The 27,796-nt window shown below is 38.9% G+C and overlaps 1 protein-coding gene across 1 annotated transcript; it reads left to right on the top strand.

The window, feature by feature from the left end:
• Positions 1-27,796, top strand: MNS1 (meiosis specific nuclear structural 1). Its single transcript, XM_004374596.3, has 10 exons — positions 1-55; positions 800-1,021; positions 2,872-2,999; positions 3,696-3,798; positions 7,650-7,879; positions 8,480-8,696; positions 8,796-8,903; positions 16,347-16,604; positions 26,071-26,196; positions 27,688-27,796. The coding sequence occupies exons 1-10, from the start codon at positions 53-55 to the stop codon at positions 27,778-27,780; spliced, it is 1,488 nt and encodes a 495-aa protein (XP_004374653.1). The 5' UTR covers positions 1-52; the 3' UTR covers positions 27,781-27,796.

Here is a 27,796-nt window from a genome sequence, read left to right as displayed (position 1 = left end):
GGCGAGAGGTGGTGGCCGCGGGAGCAAGCGAGGGGAGTTTTCGCCAGCCTAGATGGTGAGCTGGTCGGGGGACTCGAAACGACTTTTTTATTTATTGATTTAATATGGTTAGAGCCCCCTGCTTCTACAGAAAGATCTGAGAATTAAGTGGGAGACTTGCGTTTGCTCTTTGGGGCCTGAGGCGCTGTGTAAGGCGCGTTCGCGGAGGCTCCCGGCCGTTCTTGCTTTTCCCCACCCTGTATTAGATACGTCTCTAAATCTGCCCGATAAAATCTTGTTTCTCCTATTTCTGGAAAACTGGGGAAAGATGTAGAACCTGTGGACAAATTAGTGGAAATAAAAGTCCTGGAGAGAATGAGTGAATGGATGGATACCAGCGCGTTGACTTACTCAGTTTGCGTTGGGAAAACTTGACCAGCTTCCAAACAGCACCCATGCCCGGGTTTGGGGCGTGGAATGAGGGAAGGAGGGATTCCCTGTGTAGTGGTAAAGAAATGGGGCTATACAGCTATACCACATGCCTTTGAATCCTAGTACTGCTACGTATTAGCCGTGGAACCTTGGGTAAGTTGCTTTTCCTTTTCATGCCTCATCTATAAAAAGAGGAATAATACTAGTACCTACTGTGTTCATCTACCCTGTTTACCTTTTTATTATGGAAAATTCTCTGAGTTTAGGAAGGAAGCCCATGACCTTACATTTATTTGTTACCTATCTTTTTATCATTTAAAAAGTACAGATCTTAGTATTTCAAAGTATGCGTAATTTCTCTCTCTCTCTCTTTTTTTTTGCATTACAGGCTTCCAAAAGGAGAAATTTGAGCTTTGCTGAAAGGCATCAGAAATTAGTAGATGAAAACTACAGCAAAGAATTGCATATCCAAGCACTGAAAAAGATAGAGAATCAAGTCAGGGATCTAAGGGTGAAGAATGAAAATGATGACCGTGTTGAGCGCAAGAGATTCCTCAGATTATTACAGAATGAACAATTTGAGTTGGATATGGAAGAGGCCATTCAAAAGGTAAGTTTTACTGTGCATTATTACATTACTTTTGTCTCCATTTTCTCCTTGGAAAACAATGAAAGCCAACTGCTGATACTGGAGTTGAGTGGAGACGGATGACAGCATCAGGTAAGGGATGCCTCACTGTGAGTCGGCCCACTGTAGTGGTAAAGAGTTCCTGCCGCTAACTGCGTGTCTTTGAATCCTAGTACTGCTATTTATTACCTACAGAACTTTGGGTAAATTGCTTTTACTTTTTATGCCTCGTCTATAAAATAGGGAGTAATAATCGTACCTGTTTCATAGCATTGTTGTAATAATTAATGAGTTAAAACATGTAAAGCCCTTCAAACAATGCCGGCAGAGAGTAAGCACTCTATTTTATTTTTAGATAAATATGAAATCCATAGTTATTAACTTCCACAGTTTTATTCACGTAAGTACAATTGTGGTGCTTTCCACAAAATTCTTTTTTGTTTTTTAATTGTGCTGTAGGTGACACTTGACAGAGCAAATTAGTTTCTCATTCAACAATTTATATACAAATTGTTTTGTAACATTGGTTGCAATCCCCACAATGTGTCAGCTCTCTCCCACACCCCAATTCCCCTTTTCCATCCGTCCATTTTTCCTGTCCCCTACAGCCTTCTCATCATTGCTTTTGGGCAGGTGTTGCCCTTTTGGTCTCATAATACACGATTGAACTAAGAAGCACGTTCGTCACGTGTGTTACTCTTTGGCTGAAAGGTGAACTTCGAGAGTGGCTTCAGTTCTGAGTTAAGAGTGTCCAGGGGCCGTAGTCTCGGGGGTTCTTCCAGTCTGTCAGACCAGTAAGTCTGGTCTTTTTTTTTTCTTTTTTTGTGAATTTGAATTTTGTTCTACATTTTTCTGCCCGACACCCTCTATTGTGATCCCTATCAGAGCTATTGGTGGTGGTAACCCGGCACCATCTAATTATTCTGGGCTCAGGCTAGCAGAGGCTGTGGTACTGTGGTCCATTAGTCCTTTGGACTAATATTTCCCCTGTGTCTTTGGTTTTCTTCATTCTCCTTTGCTCCAGACAGGGTGGCATCAATAGATGTATTTTAGATGGGCGCTTGCAAGCTTTTAAGACCTTAGATGCTACTCACCAAAGTTGGATGTAGAACATTTTCTTTATGAACTTTGTTATGCCAGTTGACCTAGATGACCCCCGCAACCATGGTCCCCAGCCCTCAGCCCCGGTAACTTAATCCCTCAGGGTGTTTGGATGTGTCTGTGAGGCTTTTATGACTTTGCCCTGGTCAAGTTGTATTCACTTCTCCTCTAGTGTGTACTATCTTTCCCTTCACCAGAGTTAACACTTACCTACTCTCTAGTTAATAATTTCCCTTCCCAAACCCTCCCCTCCCTCATAACCATCAAAGATTGTTTCTTTCCGTGTGTAAACCTTTTCTTTAGCTTTTATAATAGTGGTCTCATACAGTATTTGTCCTTTTGTGATTGACTTACTTCACTTAGCATGGTGCCCTCCAGATTCACCCATGTTATGAGAGATTTCGAGGATTCTTTGTGTAGTATTCCATTGTGTGTATGTACCATGATTTGTGTATCCATTCGTCTGTTGATGGGCACTTAGGTTGTTTCCATCTTTATGCTCTTGTGAATAATGGTGCACTGAACATGGGTGTGCATATGTCTATTCGTGTGAACTACTATCAGTTTTGAAGAGATGCCCACAAGACACTCTGGGAGTTATAAAACACACGAAATAGTCAACCATTGTACCTAAGGCATGTGCAGTTTTGTATAATGAAACAGATTCATCCTAAAAGAAAAAAATAATGATTCTGGAGGAAAAATATCTAAAGTTATTTTTTCTTATTCAGGCAGAAGAAAACAAAAGATTGTGGGAACGCCAGCTTGAACAAGAAGAAAAATTGGCTGCAGAGTTGGCAAAACTAAAACATGAAAGTCTAAAGGATGAAAAGATGAGGCAACAAGTAAGAGAAAACAGGTATCTTGGTTACTTTAAATGATCTCACTTATATGAAATAAGCAAATATATAGAAACCAAAGATTATTACTGGCTAACAGGAGTGGGAGGGAGGGGGAAGGGAAAGGGGAAAAGGGGGACGGCATTGAGCTTATGTTAATGGTGGTGGAATGTTTTGGATGAGGATAGTGATAATGGTGCCATCCCATGAAAAATGTCATTAAGCTGTAAATGTGGAACTTGTGTTGTTTTCACTACAGTTTAAAAAAGAGGGGAAAAAGCGATTAGGTTTAAGACACACCTTGCACTGATATGACCTCATTGACATAACAGAGAAAACCCTGTTCTCAAATGGGATTACACCCACAGGCACAGGGGTTACAATTTCAACACATATTTTGGGGGACACAGTTCAGTCCATAACAAGTACCTTCTCTGAACCAGGCATTGGCAGAAAAAATTTAGTGATGATTATTGGAAATAAAAGGGTTGTTTTGTCCAGAAAATTAACTATAATGTTGCATTCCACATGCATTCTGATTTTTCTTTGGATAAAGAGAGAAAAGGGTATTTTTTCAAAATATTTAAATTGTAGTTTAAATATTCTTAATACATTTTAAAAAAATCTTTAAAATTTCAGGTATAGATTATGCTTTCATAGTCGTAAGAGAAATATGGTCCTCAAATTTAAATTTGTGTCCTTTTTTTTGTTAACAGTATTGAGCTCAGAGAATTGGAGAAGAAGTTAAAGGCAGCTTACATGAATAAAGAAAGGGCAGCTCAGATTGCTGAAAAGGATGCCATTAAATACGAGCAAATGGTGATTATGTGTCTGGTTATTATGTTTTTAGCTTCCTTTGAGAAACCAAAATTTTTTGAAAAATGTTACATACTGTAAAGAATTTACACTGCTAGATTTCTCAAATACTTTTATACTTTTTAGTTCTTTAAAGTATAGGAAATTATGAATGACATCATATGGAGCTTTGTTTAGTTACATTAGAGCCTTTCAGATGTTGTCAAGTGACAATGGGTTCTCTGTTTAAATGAAAGTAAAGAGATTGATTGAGAGCAAAGGCAGCTGGAGCCGGGGACACGCTGGATCTCACAAAGTGAAAACCCGTGTTCTGCGAAGCTGCTATCCCACGGGCATAGTTATAGGGTTGAATCAGGAACTTAGCTCACAATATTTTGATTGGTAGGCAAGCAAGCAGTAAAGTGGAAGGTGGGATATCTCAAAGTGGGGCTTTGGTTGGGATTGTGTAACAGAGTGTACGTGGGTTAAGGGGATGGGGTACACGCACGTAATTGCAGAAGTACATTCTCACGACGGGGTCACAAGATGATTGATGGGGGCCAGCGCCTGCTGGTTCCACTCAGTCAGAAGCCCAAGGCCGTATGCATACGAACAAGTCAAAGTTACATTCTCAGGAACGCAGGAACACGAGCCACAGAATGGAGAGGGGCCCACACCTGAGCCGGCCACCCTCAGCATGCCAGGCACCTCGGTTTTGGGACCCTTTCCCTTGGAGATGTGAAGGCATCCACATGGTCTCTGACTAATTATTCTTCAACAAACTAGTACAGGACAAGGAGTTGGTATGATCGGTTATTTCAGAATGTTGTTAATGTTTTGTTTACTTTTCACCAAATGTTTTCAAATAATAATTTTATGTTGGAAACACCTGTCTTATAAACAGTAATCTTTTCTTCTCATGTTCCTATCTTATACCCTTGTTTTTCTAACTCCTCAAGTGCTGCCAAGTCCAGAGCGGGAGTTACCCTTGGGCAGAGGAGTCTCAGACATGCTCACCAGTAATGTCACACAGTGCAAACGTGAAATAGTTTATTGAGGAGACACTTAGAGGCCGAACACTCCTGCTCGCTCGAGCTGTCATAGCACACAGAAAGGCCACACAAGGATTCCAGGATCTAACTGAGGGATTCCAGCCTTCAGTTCCCTTCCCTGCTTTCCCTATTAATATGTAGGGCATTATGGTGGTAGAGTTCCCTCTCTTCTGATCCCTTTCACAGATGTCCTACAGCTGTTACAGAGAAAGAAGTGGAGGTAAATGTTCTGGCTTTTAAAGTTGGCTAGACTATGTTACAAACTGAAGGGAAAAAAAAGCAAGTTGCAGAAAAATCAAGTTGGATAATAATTCATATCATAAATCATTTTTATGTTTTAGAAACCCTATACATTATGTATTTATGTGTCTATTTTAACACACACATACTTGTGTATGTTAATACAAATATATGTGTGTATATATACACAAACACGTATTTTATGTATCATTATGCACACATATGTTCACATGCACACGTATGATTGGAGGAGTGATATCAAAATGCTTAACCTGTACAGTGCAGTGCGGGCACCAAATAAGAGTAGACGCCGGCCATAAATGACACATGGGTACGTACGTGTGTGTGTGAAATGTATGTGAGTATTCATCTGTATTAGTCCAGAAAAAGTCTAGAGGGTTAAACAGCATGGTATGATCGGAGATGGTGGGAAACTTCATTTCCTAAACCGTATAGTTCCACCCTTTAAAGTAGAAAATAGAAGATGTACATGCCTGTTTCACGAGTGGTTTGCAGTTTTACTTATCCTGACAATTGAGGTTATTGAGGCAGTTGCAGGCATTTCAGCTTGACTTCTTAGAGAATTGCTGCTGTTTTCTAAATAAAATTGACCCACAAAAATGAAAGTCTCATACACTGAGGACGTGACTGCGTGTCAGTACACCTGGGTGCTGGTTTCAGCCCTGCCTCTCTGAGTCTTGGCTTTGTTAGTCATAAAATGAGAACGTTGTATTTCTATAAGTGTATGGTTATCTGTTTTTTTCTTTCTTTTTTTTTTTTTTTTAATTGTACTTTAGATGAAGGTTTACAGAACACATAGTTTCTCATTAAACAGTTAGTACACATATTGTTTTATGACAATGGTTAACAGCCCCACGACCTGTCAACAGTGTCCCTTCTCAACCTTGGGTTCCCTGTTACCAGCTTTCCTGTCCCTTTCTGCCTCCTAGTCCTTGTCCCTGAACTGTTGTGTCCCATTAGTCTCGTTTTGTTTCATGGGGCCGTCTAATCTTTGGCTGAACGGTGAACTCGGGAGTGACTTCATTACTGAGCTAAAAGGGCCCGGGGGCCATACGCTCGGGGTTTCTCCAGCCTCTGTCAGGCCAGTAAATCTGGTCTTTTTTTGTGAGTTAGAATTTTGTTCTACATTTTTTTCCCGCTCAGTCCAGGACCCTCTGTTGTGATCCTGGTCAAAGCAGTCAGTGGTGGTAGCTGGGCACCATCTAGTTGTACTGGACTCAGTCTGGTGGAGGCCATGGTAGTTGTGGTCCATTAGTCCTTTGGACTGATCTTTTCCTTGTATCTTGTTTTCTTCATTCTCCCTTGCTCCCAAAGGGGTGAGACCAGTGGAGTATCTTAGATGGCTGCTCACAGGCTTTTAAGACCCCAGACGCTACTCACCAAGGTAGAATGTAGAACATTGTCTTTATAAACTGTGTTATGCCAATTGAGCTAGATGTTCCCTGAGACCATGGTCCCCACAGCCCTCCGCCCAGCAATTCAGTCCCTCAGGGAGTTTGGATGTGTCTATGGAGCTTTCATGACCTTTCCTTGTACAAGTTGTGCTGGCTTTCCCAGTATTGTGTACTGTCTTACCCTTCAGTGTATGGTAATCTGTGTGTGAATTTTTTTGTCATTTCATATTTTTTATAAAGAATACATCAACATACTTAAAGAAAGCATCTGCAGAGAAATAATTTTAGTCAAGTCATATTAATGGTATATGTTGAAGGTATCAGCTAGATCATGAAAGACATTGAGCATTTGCAATTTAATCTGTTTATTCTTTTGTGTTTGATACTGCTAACTATTCCAGCATTTGGGGTGTGATCGTAAAGGTAAAGGGTAATTTTAAAAGTTGCCCCAGTACATTTAACTTGAAACTTGTTTTGTCTAAATGATTTGATAATGCTCCAAAGAAATACGGGGCTTAACCCACCAAGAAGGAGGATTGTCTCTAACTCAGAAGAAGTGGTCTTGAGTGAATCAAAAACTGTAGAAAACAGGCAGAGTGACATATGGAACCCCTTTAAATTGAAGTGGTTGCAGAGGGCCTTTGATATGTAAGGAAGGAGAGACTTCAAGGGCCAGTGGCAGGAAAGAAAGTTTAGGCTAGGACAAACTTAAGAGTTGTAGCCATTTAACAGCAGGCCTGTGGGAAAGAGGTTAGTGCCACCTTACTCCAAATAGAACCTGATACACAAGGGAGCTCAAAATGAAGAAGATTGCCTAGAGCAACTAACTTACAAAGAAGAAAAGGATGACTTGTGCCTTAGCAGTTGAAATAGTTATTAATAAAGTACTTATAATTTTACTTACTGATTTTCAAATATGGAGTGAATAATTTATCATTGTCAGATATTGCCCTGAGAGAGTTACTTGAAGGAATACAAAAGCCTCTTTAAGGTCTGACTCATCATCCAAACCCTCCAGGTGACAGTGACTTAGCTTTGCTTTTTACCTAGATGGATGAAAATATTTTATGTTACAGGCTTTATAATACTGAATTACATCTGCTTAAAATATTGTATTGTACTATGCTCAGATTTGAAAATGGGAAGATAAATTTTGTTTTACTAACAGAAACGCGAAGCTGAAATAGTGAGAACGATGATGGAGGAACATGAGAGACTAAGAAAGGAGGAGAGTGCTGCGGAGCACAGACGAAACAGAGTGAAAGCACAGTACTGCAGTGACCTGGAGAAACAGCTCGCAGAACAGGAAGGAGAAAAGCAGGAAGCTTATAAGCAGTTGCTGAAAGAGAAACTCATGATTGATGAAATTGTTAGGAAAATCTATGAAGAGGATCAATGGTAAGTTTGTCCCAACTTTCTGGCGTGGCTAAACATTTACAGTGAATTTATCACAGGCTTGTGGTGAAGATTTAAAACACCCAGGACAGTGCCTGACACACAGTGAGTGCTCAGCAAATGTTAGCTGTTATTACATAGAGTGAGACCAGCTCTTGTCATCTTTGCTAACGTGTTGTCTGATAATAAATGATTCTGAAGGGACTGAATTACTAAACCTTTTTTTTTTAAAAAAAAATATGCCCATATCATGTGTCAGAGGACATGCTTTCTGCTGAATTTCCTTGGCAGACAGCTTAAGTGTAGAGTGATACAAGGCTTACTTAAACAGGATGTGACTTTTCTGAAATGAGATGCATGAAACTTCACTAATAGGTTGGAAGAGAGGCGTAGCAGCATTTTACCCAGAGAAAACTGATAGCTGGCATTTTGTTCAGTGGCACACAGTAGGCACTTAAAATGTTTGTTGCATGAATGAATGAACAAACTGTAAAGATGAAAGACCTTTTCCCCACATTATTATCCACAGAGGGAAATAACTTCTTTATTTAACTGTGTTGTTATTGCTGTTTTTATAAAACTGTATCCGTTACTGCTTTTTAGGGAAAGACAACAAAAGCTAGAAAAAAAGATGGCAGCTCGAAGTTACATAGAAGAGTTTCAGAAACAGCAGGCTGTCTGGAGGCAAAAGAAGCGTGAGGAGATGGAAGAAGAAAACAGAAAAATCACAGAGTTTGCCAACATCCAGAAGCAAAGAGAAGAAGATCGGCAGGCAAAAGCCCAAGAGTATGAAGAAAAAAGACTGCAGCTTCAGAATGCGGTATTAAGATAACCACCTCTTCAACACTGGAGACTTTCTGAAATATTAGCTGTAGAATTTGGTTCCTATAAATATTTCTGTGTTTTTTTAATTTCATAGCTGACTCAGAAATTAGAAGAAATAGCGCGACAACGTGAAGATTTGGAACAAGTGCAACAAGAATTATACCAGGAAGAGCAAGCTGAAATAGATAAGAGAAAACTAAAAGTAAGTTTCGGAAATCGATAGAACAGTTAACATAGAGTAGAATATAATTCTGAGATGAGGCAGTGAAGCTGCATTTTTAATATATCCTACCACTTTACCATACATGGGAGAAAGACATGGCAGTCTGCTTCCATAGAGATTTACTACAGCCTTGGAAACCCTATGGGGCAGTTCTGCTCTGTCCTGTAGTGCCACTATGAGTCAGAATTGACAGGACGACAGTGGGTTAGGTTTACCATACACACTCAATATTCTGAATCATGTAAACAGTCATGAGGCATATCAACGTTTGTGACATTTTATAATTATTCATAGGAGGAATAATGAAGTGTGTTAGACTGTTTAAATCACCTAAATATATTTGCTCATATAGTGTTATATAGTATTTAAAAAGAGGTTGAGGTTATACTGTTAGGGTGCCTTTCTAATCATTTCCTCTAACTCATGTGCCAGGATTTTAAGTTTCTGCAGTCTGCTTCCATGAAGATTATGGGCTTGGAAACCTTGTGGGACAGTTCTACTCCGTCCTATAGGGTCGCTATGAGTTGGAATTGACTCAACGGCAGTGGGTTTGGTTTGGTTTTTGGGTGTGAGAATTCCCCAGGCGAGGACAGCCATCTGAGCCTATGGGAATGGCGCTCCCGGAGCCGGGTGGTACAGGACCCCTGCGCCACACCCAGGGCAGCACACCAGTTCTGATGCTGCGTCACAGGGGGTACACTTAGTTTTTAGAAGGCTGTTCTTCTCATGGCTGGGAAACAAGTGGTAATGAAAACTCACAGTGAAAAGCGCTGCCTGGAGTTTTACTACGTTTAGAATGTTGTCTTCTGTATCCTCAAGTCTTTACTTTGATCCTCACCATACCGTACTTTGCCATTTTGCTCCATCCAGAGAGTGTGTGTTTGCACAGTTCTGTGTTATTCCGTGAGGAGTAGGTTAACCTAAGCTGGAGGAGAACAGGCCTCAAGTGCTGCCCATGGCCTGGGGAAGGGCCCATGTTACAGAGTATCTACAGAAGCAGGAAATTGACCTTTTCGAAAGTATAGAATTATTTTATACTTTGTTCCATTTAAATATTTGAACTAATTGGGGTTTATAAGTGGAAGTGGAAATTTATAATCTAAATAAACATTTTTTGCCTGAAAATTAGGTGGTAGGTAGTCCACTTCTTCCTCTCTGAGTTGTAACTAGCGTAAAGAACTCATTTTCTTACAAAAATGTCAGAGTTTCTTAACAATTCAGTCATTAGATCAACATTAGGTGTTTTCTTATGTAGAATTCAAAGGGTTTGCAAAAATGCACACCTCGGATTTTATTAGGTGTGTAAAGGAAAGTTATGACTTCTTTTCCTTAAAGATTAGCGCACTTTTTAAAATGCACTAATTAATTTTTACATAAGAGTTTGATTTTTATGTTTCGTCTCTTTTAAAATAGCATTTGGTCAGCTTAAAGGACATGCATATTGTTTTACTTAAATGAAAACTGTATAAAATTTTTCTTCAAGATGAAAATTCTTCCTAGGTTTCAGGATGTTTTAGAGAAAAATTAAGTGCTTGAAATTTTCATGCTTGTCTTTTTTCTTAAATGGCAAGCAATTTTTCAGCAGGAATTCTCAGAATAGAGGATTACATTAGTGAGTTTAATGTAATTCTAAAAACCAGTCCATATGTGGTCATGTAGACAGTATGATATTTGCCTTAACTGTGAGATTGATTGTCGCTGCAGGTAGAAGGTCATCAGTTTAAGATCTCGGGTGATGGGATGCCCCTGTTCTAGTCACGGTTTTAAATGTGGAGTATCACCATTTAGTCTTCCTAACTAAATAACAGCTGCTAATGTTGAGGTGGAAACCCTGGTGGTGTAGTGGTTAGGAGTTTGGCTGCTAACCAAAGGGTCAGCAGTTTGAATCCACCAGCCGCTCCTTGGAAACCCTACTCTCCTATAGGGTTGCTATGAGTCGGAACCCACTCGACGGCAGTGGATTTGGTTTTTATTTTTTAACATAGAGGTTTAAATCATTCATTTTTCACACAGTTTTACTCTTATATCTTCCAAAACTTTTTATTGGCTGAGTTCTATGCCCAGGTTGCTAAAAAGAAGCGTAATACCTGTGGTGAGGTGAGCGGGTGTTCCCCCATTTCTGCCAAACTCTGGGAAGGGCAATAATACTTGTGCAGCATTCAGCCACTTAACACGGGAGACCCTTCCTGCCCCGGTCCCTTCAGAAATGTGGTCAGCGGAATATTTTTAAACAGCTGCTCCAAGTGCATCAGAAATGAGCTATGCGTGTTCTTTCTTAGGGTGACGGTAAGGTATGATGTTTGCTTTATTCGTACTTCTCTCTCTCAGTAGCATCCTTGACTCAGAACTTCTTGAAGTAAGGGCGGAGAGATAATTAGGAAGAGGATAGTAAGCCGTGTTCTTCAAATAGTTTAAGTTTGGTGTCTGCTTGTAAAATACGTAAGCTTTGGAGTTCTGCATTTTTAAGGGAGAATATTATAATTGGAGTAAGAGATAAGAGTGAGGTAAGAAAATGAGCTAATAATAGAGAAGTGTTTATATGATTTGAACAGACACTTAAATAAGATATATAAATAGCCAAATCCTCAGTAAATTATAGCTATTGGTATTATTTTTAATATTTTTCAGCTATATCAAAAGAGGTTATTCCTTGAGATATACCGTTTCAATCAATTAGGAGGAAATAGGTACTATATGTTGATATCAAAACCTACTTAATGATTAACTTCATATTAAAATGAAAAATAAAATGTGTACAGTTCTTATTTAAATATTTTAATAGAATCAACTTATACATTCCTAATACCAATTACCCCCCAAAAATTAAGAGTAAAATGATGGATGAAGGCATAACAGGCTTATATGAACAAATGGGATGCAGGTAGCAGAGTTATCACCAAATAAAGTAGAAGATCAGATGAGACCCAGATATCATCAGCAGTGAAGCTATGACAGAATTATCTGCCACGATTATCTGCCACATCACGCTGTATTGAAATACATGACTTTAAAAGTGATTTCAAATTTCTGGGAAATTTGCAGACATGATATAAGGGGAAAGGGTTTTTAACACACCACTAAAAATAAATAACACATTTTAACCTACTAACCGAAAATCTAAAAACATTATTCTCAATTATTACTGGGTTGAAGAGGAAATTTACAGATTCTTGAGGATGAGAATACTATATATCAAAAGTTATCAGATTCTGTAAAACTAATCTCGAAGGCAATTATTAAACAAGAAATAATGGAGAAAATATCTAGTCAATTAACTCAGTAACTTAGAATACAAATTCAAGTGTAAGGCAAGAATGTGGAAGGAAATAAAGATACAAGGAAATCAACTAAAAATCAGGAAAACAGTAGCATTAATCCAAGTGTTTAATATTTGGAAAAAAACAAACGGTATTTTCCTCTGGAAAAATACAATAAAGAAAAAAGTGAAAATGAATAAAATTGAAAGGAATACAAGTAAATATAGAGAAGATTAGAAAAACAATGAGAGGTTATTCAATTATGTACTGATAAATGTGACTCTCTGTGGCATAATTTTCTGAGTTAAAAATAAACCCAAAGGTGTAGAAAAATCCGACAAAATAAGAATAAAGATATCTATTGTACCAAAAGGTTCTGGTGCCCTGCCCCACATCCTCTGATTTCAGAGACAGCTGAGAGGCACAGTTGGGAAGACCAGACGTGGGCTGCAGCCTCCTTCGCTCTAGGGCAGGGACAGGGACTAGCAGCCTCGGAGGCCTCCCTCCATCAAAGGTGGACGGGAGCTGATGGGGAAGTGCTTCTTCTGTTGCCCCTCGGCGTGTGGATATTGTCCATGTGCACCTCAGCCCCAGCTGCCTGCGGAGTAACTAGCTCAGTGTCGCGCCCTTTGTTGGCTTTTCTCCCTCTCCTGTTTCACTCAGCTCGTTCCTCGCTGCTGCTTTCTGGGATCGTTGCTGTTTTCTGTGCCTGTGAGTCGATTCCGACTTACGGCGACCCTATAGGACAGGGTAGAAATGCCCCATAGGGCTTCTAATTCTAAGGCTGTAAATCTTTTTCGGAAGAAGACTGCCACATCTTTTTCCCACGGAGCGGCTGGTGGGTTTGAACTGCTGGCCTTTCAGTTAGCAGCCAAGTGCTTTAACCATTGCATCACCAGGGCTCCTTAGTGACCCTGTATTACCTCCCAACTAAAATTATCTATACACAAGTCCTTATCTAAGACTCTCCTTTCAAGGAGAACTCATACTAAGACACCTTCTAAATGTTTCCAGGCTCGGAATGGTTTTATAGCAAATTATTTCACACTTTCAATGAACAGCTATTTCTGAAACCACATAATGGGTTTTAGCACATAGAAGAGCATGGAAGATTGTGTAGTTCATATTATATAGCTAGCATAATACTGATCCAGACCCGTCAAAGAATACATGAACCCTTTTCCAGGTGAAAGAAATATAACTAAGGTTTTGTTTTTCACCCCAAACGTTCCTGTTTCTTTGGCAGATGTCTTCACTGTTGGATTAAACTAAAATTTGTATGGGGGGTGGATTCCAGGAAATGTCAGCAGTCCATTTAGTTCAATATGTATTACATTCCTGTGTACAAAATACTCTGTCAGTTCTGGAAGAATTCAAAACTAAATGGGACAGTATCTCTACCTTCAGTGAGCCTTTTCGCTTCTATATGATAGATGGAAATATGCACATACAATATATAGTATAAAAAAAACTATGTACCCAGGATCTCGAAGAAAAATAAGATACACCCTCTAGGAATTTATTTTTCAGTGGGGAGATAAGGCATGCACATATGAAATAAAATTAAATGGTGGAGAAATTAAATGCTGTACAATGCCAAAAAGAGATGAGTATAGGTTGGAGTGATTTGAGAAGACTTCATGGAGAAGGTAGGGTTTGAAAGGGGGATAAGGTGTAGACAGGTGAAGAAGAGGGATTTGAAAAGGGGATTAAATATGGATAGGTAAAGAAGAAAGGTTGAATACTCAATATAAAATATAATGAACAAAGATGCTATAGCTGATACTGCAGATTGGCTCATCTAACACCCACTCCTTCCTCTTTTTAAAATTTGTCTTACTGTATTATAAAGACTAGAAAGCTAAAACTACATTTTTGAGACTTCCTTTAGTTAGGATTCTTCATATGACCTAGGTTCTCTCCAGCAGTTACTGCCCCCTCTCCACTCCTAGATGCTCCCTCCCACCCTTTACCCCATCCCCAGGCCAGCTCAAGGTGTGGAAGATGGAAGTGAGCAAAATGAGATAGCAGTGACCTGGATGAAGATCAGATCATGTGGGGTGGCCATGGTAAAGTTAGCATCATGAGATTGGAGCAGTGGGATGCAGCTTGATTCTCTGGCCCTCCTGGAAGTTGTAGTAAATCCCTTTGTGCTTAAACCAGTATAGATTCTGATATCTATAAGAACCCTGACCAATACAGGTGTTAAGGCAATAATTTTATACCATGAGGATATTGTTCTGAGGGAGTTTGTTAGATTAGAGAGAGATTTAAAATTTACATCAGTTCTTTATTTTATTTATTCTGTCATTGTTGAGAATATATGCAGCAAAATATCCATCGATTGAACACTTTCTACATGTACAGTTCAGTGATATTGGTTACATTTATTGAGTTATACAACCATTCTCACCCTCCTTTTCTGAGTTGTTCCTCTCCCATTAATGTAAACTCACTGCCCCCTAAGGTTCCTGTCTAATCTTTTGAGTTGCTATTGTCAGTTTGATCCCGTATAGGTAGTTCTAAAATTTACATCAGTTCTTGTTGTTAGGTGCCATGGAATCGGTTCTGGTTCATAGCGACTTTACGTATAACAGAATAAAACATTGCCTGGTCCTGTGCAATCCTCACAATCGTTTCTATGTTTAAGCCTATTGTTGCAGCCACTATGTCAGTCCACTTCACTGAGGATCTTCCTCTTTTTTGCTGACCTTCTACTTTATCAAGCATGATGCCTTTCTCCAGAAATTGGTCCCTCTGATGATATGTCCATGAATAAGCAAGACAAAATCTCGCCATCCTTGCTTCTAAGTAGCATTCTGGCTGTACTTCCTCCAAGACGTATCTGTTTGTTCTTTTAGCAGTCCATGGTATAGTCAATATTCTTCACCATCACCACCATTCAAATGCGTCAGTTCTTCTTTGGTCTTCCTTATTCACTGTCCAGCTTTCACATGCATCTGAGGTAACTGAAAATACCATGGCTTGGGTCAGGGGCACAATAATCCTCAAAGTGACATCTTTGCTTTTTAACACTTGAAAGAGGTCTTTTGTAGCAGATTTGCCCAGTATAGTACATCATTTGGTTTCTTGACTGCTGCTTCCATGGGCATTGATTGTTGATCCAAGAAGAATGAATTCCTGACAACTTCAGTTTCTTTGCCATTTATCACGATGTTGTTTATTGGTCCAGTTATAAGGATTTTTTCATTATAATTTGTTTTCTTCAAATTGTAGTGTTGGCAAAGAACGTCAATTCCAGCTGAGTAGATGCATGACAGAGCAAGAATAGTAAAATGTTTTTGGTAGGATCTTGGTGTTAGGTATATGAGTGATCACTATAAAATTCTTCAAACTTTTAGGTATGTTTGAAATTTTCAGAATATAATGTTGGGGAAATAAAAGCTTGCCTGAAAGGACTTTAACTGTTCCAAGTAGATTTGAATTTCCATGAGAAACTTCTGATTGTCATTGATGGATTGCTGAGTATAAATTTTAAAGAATCTTTGAGAATGGAAGAAGTATTAGAAGACTAGAGATGGGTAAATGCAGCTCTGATTTCATCAAGTGGAGGGAGTTAGAAACTAGAAATACTTAAACGATTGGTTTGGACAGAAGTTTCAGGCAAGATTCGAGAAAGATTCATAGATGGTACAAATATCACAGACCACATATTAGTAAACTCAGGTGTACAAAAAAAGTTTCAAATAGGCTCTTTTCAAAATATAATTATGTGTTAATTCTGAGTACAGAAGAAAGATGGTAAATATATACAAATTAAAATTGAACAATAAGTAATACAAGGCAATTTCTTCAGCAATTTGTCCCTTTCTCTGACTTTCTTTGTCGAGCTTTCACGTGTATATGAGGTGATTGAAAATACCATGGCTTGGGTCAGGCGCACTTTAGCCCTCAAAGTGACACTTTAAGGAGGTCTTTCGCAGCAGATTTGCCCAATGTGATATGTCGATCCAAGGTAGCATGTCCTTTATCCAGCTAGTTGTAAAAGAATGGGGTGAAGTGTTATCTTGAAAAGGCTTAATTTTTCAGTTTGTATGGTTTTATATTGTAACTCTAAGCTTAACAAAACTCTATCCCACCCTTTCTTTATAAATCAGATGTAAAGAAACAGTAACTGAATTAATTTTTTGCTGTATTGTTATAGGAAGAAGAAGAAAGGAAATTGAGAAAGCAAAAGGAGATGAAGCAAAGTTTTGAAGAACAGATGGCCCTGAGGGAACTAGTACTGCAGGCTGCGAAGGAGGAAGAGGAGATGTTCAGAAAAGCCACGCTGGCTAAACTGGCGGAGGATGACCGAGTTGAGTTAATGAACGCTCAGAAACAGAGGATGAAGCAGCTGGAGCACAGGAAGGCTGTGGAGAAGCTTATCGAAGAACGTCGCAACCAGTTCCTTGCAGACAAAGTAAGAAAAAACTTTTTTTTCTTTTTTTGTCATTATCGTTGAACGTCAGCAGGTTCAGTTACTCATCCACTAAACATTACTGAGAACCTTTCATGTGCCAGATGATGTTAGGTGTCTGCTTAATCATCATATGATACGTAAACTTTGACCAGTCATTTACTAATGCATTTAAAAATACTGACTGATGCCTTTTATGTGCCAAACACTGAAGAATTGGTTCTGAGAACAAAAAGATAAAAACGACTAAGTCCATGTCATTTATGAATTAATAGAGTAAGAAAAATCTATAAAAATTAATTGTAAAGACATGTTAAGTGCATGTGAGAACATCATACTGACTCAGGTATGGGAGAGAGGAGAGTCAGATCCTGACTACCTCTGGATGCTATTTTAGAGAAGATGGACTTTATCTTATAGACAACAGGAGTCACTGAAAAATTAGGAAGGCTACGTAATAAGATCTGCATTTTCAAATATGGCTCAAGCAGCAGAACGGAGGGTAGAGGTGAGGGGAGTAAGTATGGAGACTGGGAGACCAGTTAAGAAGTTAATACAGTAATCCCAAGCATAGGCACTGAAAGCCCATGCAAATGGAGAAGGTACCCATTGGAGAGACGCTGAGGAGATAGAACTGATGGGTCTTGGTCACCAGTTAGATCTGGAAAGGTAAGGGAAGAATTAAGGCTGCCACTACTAATAAAATCATACTGTTACTTTCATCTTCCATGAATGAGTGAGTGATACTCTTAAAAAAGAGTGTGGAAAGAAAAAACAGATTCTGAGGGGGTATAGAGTTGCATTTCATAGACAATGATTTTGAGGTCCAGGAGAAGATTTCCAGCAGGCCACTGGAAACATGAGTTTAAGAGTTGGGGAGAGAGCTAGGTTTGTGACTTTAGACACATTGATTTGTCTATTAAGTTTCATTCATAAACCAAAATAATACTCATATTATCTGTCTTACCAGATTGTTGTACTTTAAGAACCAAATGAGATAGTAAGTGCGCGAGTACTCTGAAAAGACAAAGACCTCTATAAAAATGGAGAGCACAGATTAGGCTTATAGTGAATATTATTGAATAATCATAGAGGTGGTAGTAATAATAGCTAGCACTTATTGAGCATTTACTACACGTCATTCACTATTGTCAGCTCATTATGAATAATAACAAAATAACTTTCAACCCTTTGAATTAGGTGATATTCCTATCCCCATTTAAAGATATGGAAACTTGGAAACTGAGGCATAGAGGTTTCACAGCAAGTAAGAGGCAGAGCTGGGATTAATTAATTATGTCATAATGCTAACCTTTTGCTCCATGAGCGGACAAGAAAATCCCAGGATATTCTTGTAACAATGGATACTGACTTGTTAGATGTTCTGCTGAGTGTTGGTTAGGGAACCAACACAAATAAAAGTTTATTCTAGTAGCTTCTAATCTAGTACAGAAAATAAGTGAATATTTATTTTCTTCCAAACTGTTAGTAAGACTGGGTTATATACAAAATTCCATGATATAAAAATAATACATTTCTGAAATGTACAATGTAAACTTTATAGAATTTAGTATAATGTACAATTCAGTTATGGCAGAACTATGTGGATTTACCTGGAAATGCGTAAGAGAGGAATAAAAGAATTCAAGACACGCTGTTCTAAATTGACAGCATATGGGTTTATACCACCTTAAGAGACACGAATGATAGGCAGAGGAGTAAGTAGTACTTCAAGAGTGAGGGGATAAGGACCTGGAATAGTCTACTAACAGCAATGGGAGGAGAGAGAAAGGGAAGAATTTAAATCTTTTTAAAGGAAGAACAGAAGAGCATTGAGTGATTTCTTTACCATATAGGGTAGAGCGTAGGAAGGGAGTCAAAATAACTCTAAAGCGTCAAATATAGGAAGCTTAATATAAGTGCTGTTATGTTTTGAGTTGGAGCTAAAAAATATGACTTAAATTTTAGGCATATTGAATTTGAAATAGAAATACAAGTAGAAAATATCTTGAAGGCAGTTGAATAAAAGAGTAAAGTATAGGTTAAGTTTGTCTTAGAATTGCAGGTCTGGAAATAAGTAGCACAGAGAGGTTCAAGCCAAGATGATTCCTTCAAAGAATATATTATAATGAGGAACAATCAGAGGGCCAATTACTGAGTTTTGGGGAACATTCTAATTTAGGAAGTAGAAGGAGGAAAAGAAACCACTAGACCCAAAAAATGGTCAGAATGGTAAAAGAGTCGGATGGTATACTATAGAAAACCAAGAAAGATAGCTCTGTCTTTTGCCTGCTCCATAAAATGTTGGGGTACTTGGAGTTCAGTTTTTGGTTCACCTCTATTCTTATTCAACTAACACCACAGTTCTGTTGTCATACTTCTAAACGTCTAAAGGGCGTAGTCGGAAATCTTGTGGGGTGCCTTATAATTTAGGTTTCCAAAGGTGAACATATACTGGACAAACCTTTCCAACTCCTATACCTTAAATCTTGGTTAAAGACAACATATCCACTCAGTCACCCAAGCTCAACACCTTGGAATCATTCCTGGATTTTCCCCTTCTCTCTCATGTAATGTTTTTTAGTCAGCCACCAAATGCTATTCATTCCATCTCAGCTATAACTCTTAAATCCAGCTTCTCTTCTTCATATCTTAGTTCAGACATTCAGTAGTATTCCTTGGACTTCTGAAATTGTCTTCTAATTCAGGGCTGGAATGGAAGCTCTGTTTCAGACTCTTTAGGAACCTAGGCTCCTTGTAGCTTTTCACTGTGGCATCCTTAGGGCATAGCCCTCTTCTTCATGGTCTGAGTTGGATTTCTAGCCTTCGTGTTCATGTTTCAAACAGTAGGATGGAGGAAGTGGGGAAAGGGCAAAAGGAGTACATAGGAAAGATTCCTGGAAGCTGCCACATGAGGCTTTTGCTTATATTCAGTTGGCCCAAACCTAGTGTTACTGTGAACACACCTGCTGTAAGGGAGCCTTAGAAATGTAGTCTCAAAAAAATTCAGGTATAACAATTCTTGAGTGATTTTTTAACCTCATTTCATCTTTGAGATAAAGTAATTAAGAGAAACTCAACCTTTTGATTCATTAGAAAGAGTCATCAATGGGTATAATTTTATTCTCAATACGCTTGCTATCAATGCTGCTTCAGATTCTGTAACAATATGCATCTAATCGAAAGTCAGCAAAAGTGGCAGAATAGTAAGCCCCAAGGGCCTGTGCCTCTGCAGAGACAGAAAAATCAAGCAAAAACTGTCAGAATTAACGTCAGAACTCTAGGAAATAGTCAGAGGTATACAGCATCCAAGCAAATGCTGAATCAAGAAAAAGGCAACTTGAAAATATCAGGAAAGCTTTGTTACATTTTTTTCTTGCCATTTCCCCAACCCCTCCCTGGCTCAGGGGGTCTTGAAGATGGCAGTCGTATGTCCATTGGGGACCCTGGTCTCTAGTTCTGGAGAGACCAGACCTTATTCTCTCAGAGAACTGTGTTTGTCTGTTCTAGCCTGTCTTTGTTTTGTATAATTCAAGGCAGAAAGGCAGCTATGCAGAGGGTATTCCTTGAAAATATTGATGGACAAATGAACAAAACACAGCTGCTGGGACAGAAGGTAACAGTTGAGGCCACACAATGGAGTGCTGTTGAAGGGAGTGCCCCAACACAGAGCCAGTCTGCAAAGACTAGGACAGCTTTCTCTCTCTCTTTTTTTTTGGGGGGCAGGGTGGCTCCTGATACACAAGGGAAAAGCTCTGTCAAAACAATAGCTAAACACAACTAAAGAAACAAGAGCCTTCAGAGACCACACATGAACAAAGAATACAGACTGTACAAAAATAGTTTGGAAAACTTACTAAACAAACAAAAACAATAGCCCACAACAAGTAACAAAAACAAAACTGAGGAAGAGGGAGAATTAGATTTCTAGTTACATTATAATAATCAAAATGTCCAATTTTCTTAAAGAGTTAAAGGAAAACATAGACAAAGAGCTAAAGGAAATCAGGAAAATGATGTTTCAACAAATACAGAGTTTCAGTAAAGAGACAGAAATTATAAAAAGGAACCAAACAAATTCTGGAGCTGAGAAGTACAATAAATGAAATGAAATAACAGAGTTGGGTAGGCAGAAGAAAGAATCAATGAACTTGAAGATAGGCTAGTTAAAGTGATCCAGTCTGAGGAGGAGCAAGAAAAAAGAATGAAGAAAAATGAACAGAACCTAAGAGACCTGTGGGATGCCATCAAGGAACCAACATACACATGATGGGAATGCCAGAAAGAGAGGAGAAAGAAGAAAGAGGCAGAAAACATATCTGAAGAATTGATGGCCAAAAACAACCCAAATTTGATGAATAACATGAGTCTACACATCCAAGAAGGATAAACAGAAAGAGATCCACACTGCAGCACATTATAATCAAGTTGGTGAAAGCCAAGGACAAAAAGAGAATTCTACCAAACATTTCTCAAACTCTTCCAGAAAATAAAAGAGTAGGGGTCACTTACTCGCTCACTCTATGAGGCTAGTATTCACCTGATACCAAAGCCAAACAAAGAAACCAGAAGAAAAGAAGACTACAGACCAATATCCCTTGTGAATATAGATATAAAAATCCTCAACAAAATACTAGCAAAACAAATCTAACAGCACGCTGAAAGGGTGATATACCACGATCAGGTAGGATTTTTTCCAGAAATGTAGGAGTAGGAAAATTAATTAAGCAACATAATATGCATATTTATAGAACCAAAGTGGGGGTAGGGGCAACATGTGTTTATCTCAGTTGATGCAGAAAAAGCATTTGACAAAATCTAACACGTTTTCATGATAAAAACACTCCACAGACTAGGAATAGAAGGGAACTTCCACAACGTGATAAAGGGTGTTTATAAAAAACAAACAAACCCATAGCTAGCATCATGCTCAATGGTGAAAGAATGAAAGCTTTCCCCCTAAGATCAGGAACAAGAGAAGGACGCCTGCTTTCACCACTGTTATTTAACATTGTGCTGCAAGTTCTAGCCAGAACAGTGAGGCAAGAAAAATAAAAGACATCCAGATTGGCAAGCAGTGAAGCTGTCTTTATTTGCAGATTACATGATCCTATGTGTAGAAAATCCTAAAGAATACACACACACACACACACACACACACACACACACACACACACACACACACACACACACACACACACACACACACTACCAGAGCTAATAAATTCAGCAAAATTGCAGGGTAAAAGAGCAACACACAAAAATCAGTTTTTAATATACTAGCATGAACAAAAAAGAAATTTAAGAAAACATTCCTTTTACAGTAACACCCAAAAGAATAAAATAGCTAGGAAAATTTTAACCAAGGAGGTGAAAGATTTGTACACTGAAAACTACAAAACAATGCTGAAAGAAATTAAAGAAGACCTAAATAAATAGAAAGACATCCCATATTCATGGATTGGAATACTTAATATTGTCAAGGCAATATTCACTGATGATCTAGAGATTCACTGCAATTCCTATCAAAACTCTGACTTTTTTTTAAAGAAATGGAAATCAAATGTGTACGGAATTACAAAGGACTTCAACTTGATAACACAGTCTTGAAAAAGAAAAACAAAGTTGGAAGACTCAGCAATTCCCAGTTTCAAAATTATAGAGCTACAGTGATCAAGACAGTGTGGTACTGGTGTAAGAATAGACATGTAGACAAATGAAATAGAATTTTCAACAAGGCCATACAGTAGTGGAAAGAATAGTCCTTTCCACAAATGGTGCTGGGACAACTGGATTTCCACATGCAAGAGAATGAAGTTGGACCCCTACCTCACACCATATATAAAAAATAACTCAAAATGGGTCAAGAACATAAATATAAGAACTAGAATCATGGAATTCTTAGAAGAAATCGGTAAAGCTTCAAGACCTTGTTCTTGACAATGGATTATTAGATAAATGATACTGAAAGCTTGAGCTACTAAAGAAAAAATAAATTGGACTTTATCAAAATTAAAAACTTTTGTGCATCAAAGAGCTTTATCAAGAAAGTGAGAAGACAGCCCACAAAACAAGAGAAACTATTTGGAAACCATATATCTGATAAGGGATTGATATCCAGAATATATGAAGAACTCCTACAACTCAAAAAGATAAACTACCCAATTTAAAAATGGGTCAAGAACATGAATAGACATTTCTCTTAGGAAGATATACAAATGGCCAACAAGCGCATGAAAAGATACTCAATATCATTAGTCATTAGGGAAACACAAATCAAAACCACAATGAGATGCTACTTTACACCCTCTTGGATGGCTGTATTTCAAAAAATCAGAAAACAACAGGTGTTGGCGAAGATGTGGAGAAATTGGAACCTTTGTACATTGCTGGTTGGGAATGTAAAATGATGCAGCTGCTCTGGAGGAGTTTGGCTCTTCCTCTAAAGCTAAACATAGAATTATCATATGACCCAGCAATTCCACAACTAGGTATATACACACAAGAAATAAAAGCCAGAGCTCAAACAGATACTTGTACACAGATGGTCAGAGCAGCCAAAGGATGGAAACAACAGCTGTCCGTCAGAGGATGAATGGATAAACAAAATGCGTTACAGACATGCAGTGGAATATTGCTCAGCCATAAGAGGGGGTGAAACACTGATACAGGCTGCCACATGGTCGCGCCTCGAAAACACGATGCCCAGTGAAAGAAGCCAGACGGGGAAGGTCGCGTGTCACGTACGTCGGTTGATGTGAGGTATCCAGAACAGCGAATCCAGGATGCAAATATCCAGAATGGGGCAGGAAGCAGGCTGATGGTTGCCAGGGGCCGGGCACAGGGAGAAGTAGGGAGTGGTTATTTAATGGGTATGAGGTTTTCTTAGGAGGCGAGGAGTATGTTTCGGAGTTAGAGTTAGTAGCTGCAGTGTTGTGAATGTACTAAGTGCCATTGAATCGTATGCTTCAACATAGCTAACTTGGTTGTGTGAGTTTCACCTCAGCATAGCAAATACATCTGATAGGAGAGTAGACAAAAATATTCTCATGAGAAGCAATTCCAGTTTTAAGTGGCATTGGATCTGGCTGTGTCATATCTTTCTTTATCTTTATCCAGCAACTTCGAAGACTTTTTAGGTGATATAGAACCTGCCTCCCTATAATGGCAAAGAAGACAAATATTCTCCTTTATGGTTTACATGTCTTTGACCAAGAGTGGTCTAAAGAAATCGTCACCTTGGTAAACTAGTTATTTCAAGAAACTTAGCATTAGTACTACTTTAAAGTATTCTTGTCAAGAATTCATTACTATTTCATACAGGGGAACTCAGCAAAACTGGACTAAACTAAAAGCTAAAAAGTTCCCTGAACACAACCGAACACTTTGAGAGACAGACTAGCTGTAGCTAGGGTCTGGCGACTGTGGTTTTGGACATCTAGATCAATTAGCATAACAAAGTTTATTAAGAAAATGTTCTGCATCCCACTTTGGTGAGTGGCATCTGGGGTTTTAAAAGCTTGTGAGCGGCCATCTAAGATGCATCAATGGTCCCAACCCACTTGGAGTAAAGGAGAATGAAGAACACCAAAGGCACAAGGAAAATATTAGCCCTAGAGACAAAAGGGCCACATAAACCAGAGACTCCATCAGCCTGAGACCAGAAGAACTAGATGGTGCCTGGCTACCACCAGTGACCGCCCTGACAGGGAACACAACAGAGAGTTCCTGAGAGAGCGGGAGAAAAGTGTGGAACAGAACTCAAATTCACGTAAAATGATCAAACTTAATGGTCTGACTGAGAATGGAGGAACCCCCGAAACCATGGTCCCCAGACACACTGTTAACCCAGAACTAAAAGCATTCCCAAAGCCCACTCTTCAGACAAACATTAGACTGGACTATGAAGCATAAGACAATACTCTTGAGGAGTGTGCTTCTTGGTTCAAGCGGATACACGAGACCAAATGGGCGGCCCCTGTCCGGAGGCAGGATGAGAAGGCAGGAAGGGACAGGAGCTGGTTGGATGGACACAGGAGACCTGGGGAGGAAAGGGGGAGTGTGCCGTCACGTTGTAGGGATTGCAACTACTGTCACATAACAGTGTGTGTATAAATTTTTATATGAGAAATTAACTTGAGCTGTAAACTTTCACCTAAAGCACAATTAAAAAAAAAATCATTACTATTTCAGCAGCCTGCCTTTAGTATCCTTCTCTATCTAATGGGTTTATTTGCTAAGCTCTATGGGCAGAATCAGGAGGTCTCTGGGTGGTGCACATATTTTGCGCTTGATTACTAACCTAAAGGCTGGTGCTGCAAACCCACCCAGCAGTGCCGTAAGAGAAAGCCCTGGCAGTCTGCTTCCATGAAGATTACAGCCAAGAAGACCCTATGGAGCAGTTCCACTCTGTAACATACGAGGTCACTCTGAGTCAGAGTCAACTTGACAACAACGGGTTTGGTTTGGTTTATGGGCAGGCTCATTTGGATACAATTCCATGAGTTCTTCTGAGTCCTAACATTTTTTTAAACTAATGTGACAGAGTTTTGGTGCAGTTATCTGAAGACTGTTCACAACTCTTTCCTGAGAAATACTGGCTCTCCTGCTAGAACTCTTGCACTACATACAAAGAAAAAGAAAAGAAAAGACAAGAAAAGCAAACCTGTTGCCATCGAGCTGACTCAGACTCACAGCAACCCTGTAGGACAGAGTAGAACTGTCCCACGGGGTTTCCAAGGAGCGCTTGGTGGGCTCGAACCGCCGAAAGTTTGGTTAGCACCAAGCTGTTAACCGCTGCGCCATCAGGGCCCCTTGTGCTACATCCAGGCTTTATAGTAACATATATGTGAGAATGTTTATCCTTTACATATCCCTGTGCTATTTTGTCCACGAACATTTTGTCTTATATTGTAAGCTGTCTTCAGCACCCAGCTTATGATAAACATTCGGTAAATATTTGTTGGATTGGAAAATCACTCCTTTGAACATTTATTACATGGTAATGAAGACTTTGTCCTGAACATATGTATTTGCCTCCCTAGTCACATGATGTTCTTGTAACGTCAAAGGAGTAGTGACGGTAAAAGAGAGACGTATATTCTCTACCGATCTGGTATCTTCTGAAGGAACCCCTGGGTGGTGCACATGGTCAATACACGTGGCTGCCGACCAAAAGGTTGGAAGTTCAAATCCACCCGCAGGCACCTTGGAAGAAAGGCCTGGTGATCTACTTCCAAAAAGTCAGCCATTGAAAACCCTGTGGAGTGTAGTTCTGCTGTGACACACAACAGGGTCACCATGAGTTGGAATTGACTCAATGGCAGCTGGTAGTATCTTTTGAACTTATTACCATAAATAGTTAATCAATTTTGTCATCTGATTCACTGCACGAATAGTTTTATTTGAGAATTTCTTAAAAGATTAATGTATTTTGTGAAAATTACTAAAGTTTGATTTACATTTCCAGGAACGTGAACTGGAAGAATGGCGGTTGCAGCAAAGAAGACAAGGATGTATTAATGCAATTATCGAAGAAGAAAGACTAAAACTCCTCAAAGAACATGCTACAAAATTACTAGGCTATCTCCCTAAAGTAAGTGAGACGTAAGGTATAATCTTCCTGACCTCTAATAGTGAAAAAAATCAGGGCTTTAGGATTTCCCAGGACCTGGGTTTTGCCCATTTTTAGGACCTTAGCCTAATCTTTAAGCCACTCTGGGTCCATTTAAACATCTCTAAAATGAGAGCATGGTCTTGGCATGTTCTTGGAAGTATGAGCTAGATTTACCAAATTTAAATTTTAGAGGTTTTTCCTCCTCTTTCAGCATAAGAAGCCTAAAAAAAAAAAAAAACCAAACTAAACTATCCTAGAGGCACTATGATGCTCTGTATACTAAAGATAACATACATGAGAACATTGAAATTGGTAAGACCAATAACAGATACATGTTTGAACTGAGCCTGAGGCACATCTGCTGTGTAATAAGAATTTATGTTGTTACTAGGTACTACTCAACCTTGGTTTTTACGAGTACTTCCAGAAGATAGCAGATCTGCATGTATATTTGAGATACATTGTAACTATAAAATAATAACTGAGTTTCATAAGGCCACAAACATAAATAAAATCACTATCCTACAAATAATGAAAATCATGCCATTTGATATTTTATTCAATCAGAAGAATCAAGTGCATATTTTGTGTACAGTCCAGCGCTAAGTAAGACCAGAGAAATTAGAAATATATGAGTAATTATTGCCTAGCCACAAAGACCTGATAGTCTAATTGGTTAGACAGGATTCCTAAATATGAAATGATGTATTGACAACAAAAGCAATATGTAATTGATGAATTTCATAAAATAGACTATAAATTCTGGGAGAGTCTAGGGGTTTAGATATTTTTGAGGAGAAATAATTGTGGAGAAAGGAGGGCCAAATATCCGTAAGTGACCTTTATCCTTTAGGTCTTAATGGCCCCAAATGACTTAAAGTATTTAGATCCTTTAGATGGCAAAATAAGTAAATATTTAAGTTTAATTTTATTTTAAAGAGCATTCTGCTGTATAAGGGAAGAGAAAAGTAAATAGAGAGTGAAGAATTTCAAAGGCTTGCTTAAATGGCTCAACTCCAAACCTGGGTTCTTTACTGCAACACTGAATATTTGCTGTTTAGCCACAGAACTGGGGCACATAGAGCCAACTCATGCACGAATCTTGCACAGCTCAGTCCCTCCAGACCCGGCTTCCTTCCTCATATCATATGGTGGGACAGTTTCAAGACACAGGTGGGGTACTCTGTAGATTAACTTCCTTCCCACCTAGCCAGTCCAAGCACAGCTCCTCCACCGGGACTGACAAACCAAGAAATCAGCACAGTCTAAGAACATTCCGTATATTCAAGTCATACTTTGTAGAAAGTGTTGATGATTCTTTATTTAAAAATTCTGTAAATCTATTGAATAGATTTCATTATTTTGTAGATAACTTTATTAGCCTCATGTCTATGAATTTGTTAGTCTTAAAAGTACTTAGTGAAATTTTCTGACATTCAAAACTAACCCACAAAACATTTTTTCTCGTAGGGAGTATTTAAAAAAGAGGATGATATTGACATGCTTGGTGAAGAGTTTAGGAAGGCATATCAGACAAGGAGTGAAGTTTGTGAAGAGAAGTGATATCACTGAGATTTGG

Source organism: Trichechus manatus, unplaced genomic scaffold (assembly GCF_000243295.1).
Source record: "Trichechus manatus latirostris isolate Lorelei unplaced genomic scaffold, TriManLat1.0 scaffold00030, whole genome shotgun sequence".
Taxonomy (NCBI): domain Eukaryota; kingdom Metazoa; phylum Chordata; class Mammalia; order Sirenia; family Trichechidae; genus Trichechus; species Trichechus manatus.
The sequence above is the reverse complement of the archived record's forward strand: the minus strand, read 5'-3'. Positions and strand labels throughout refer to the sequence as shown.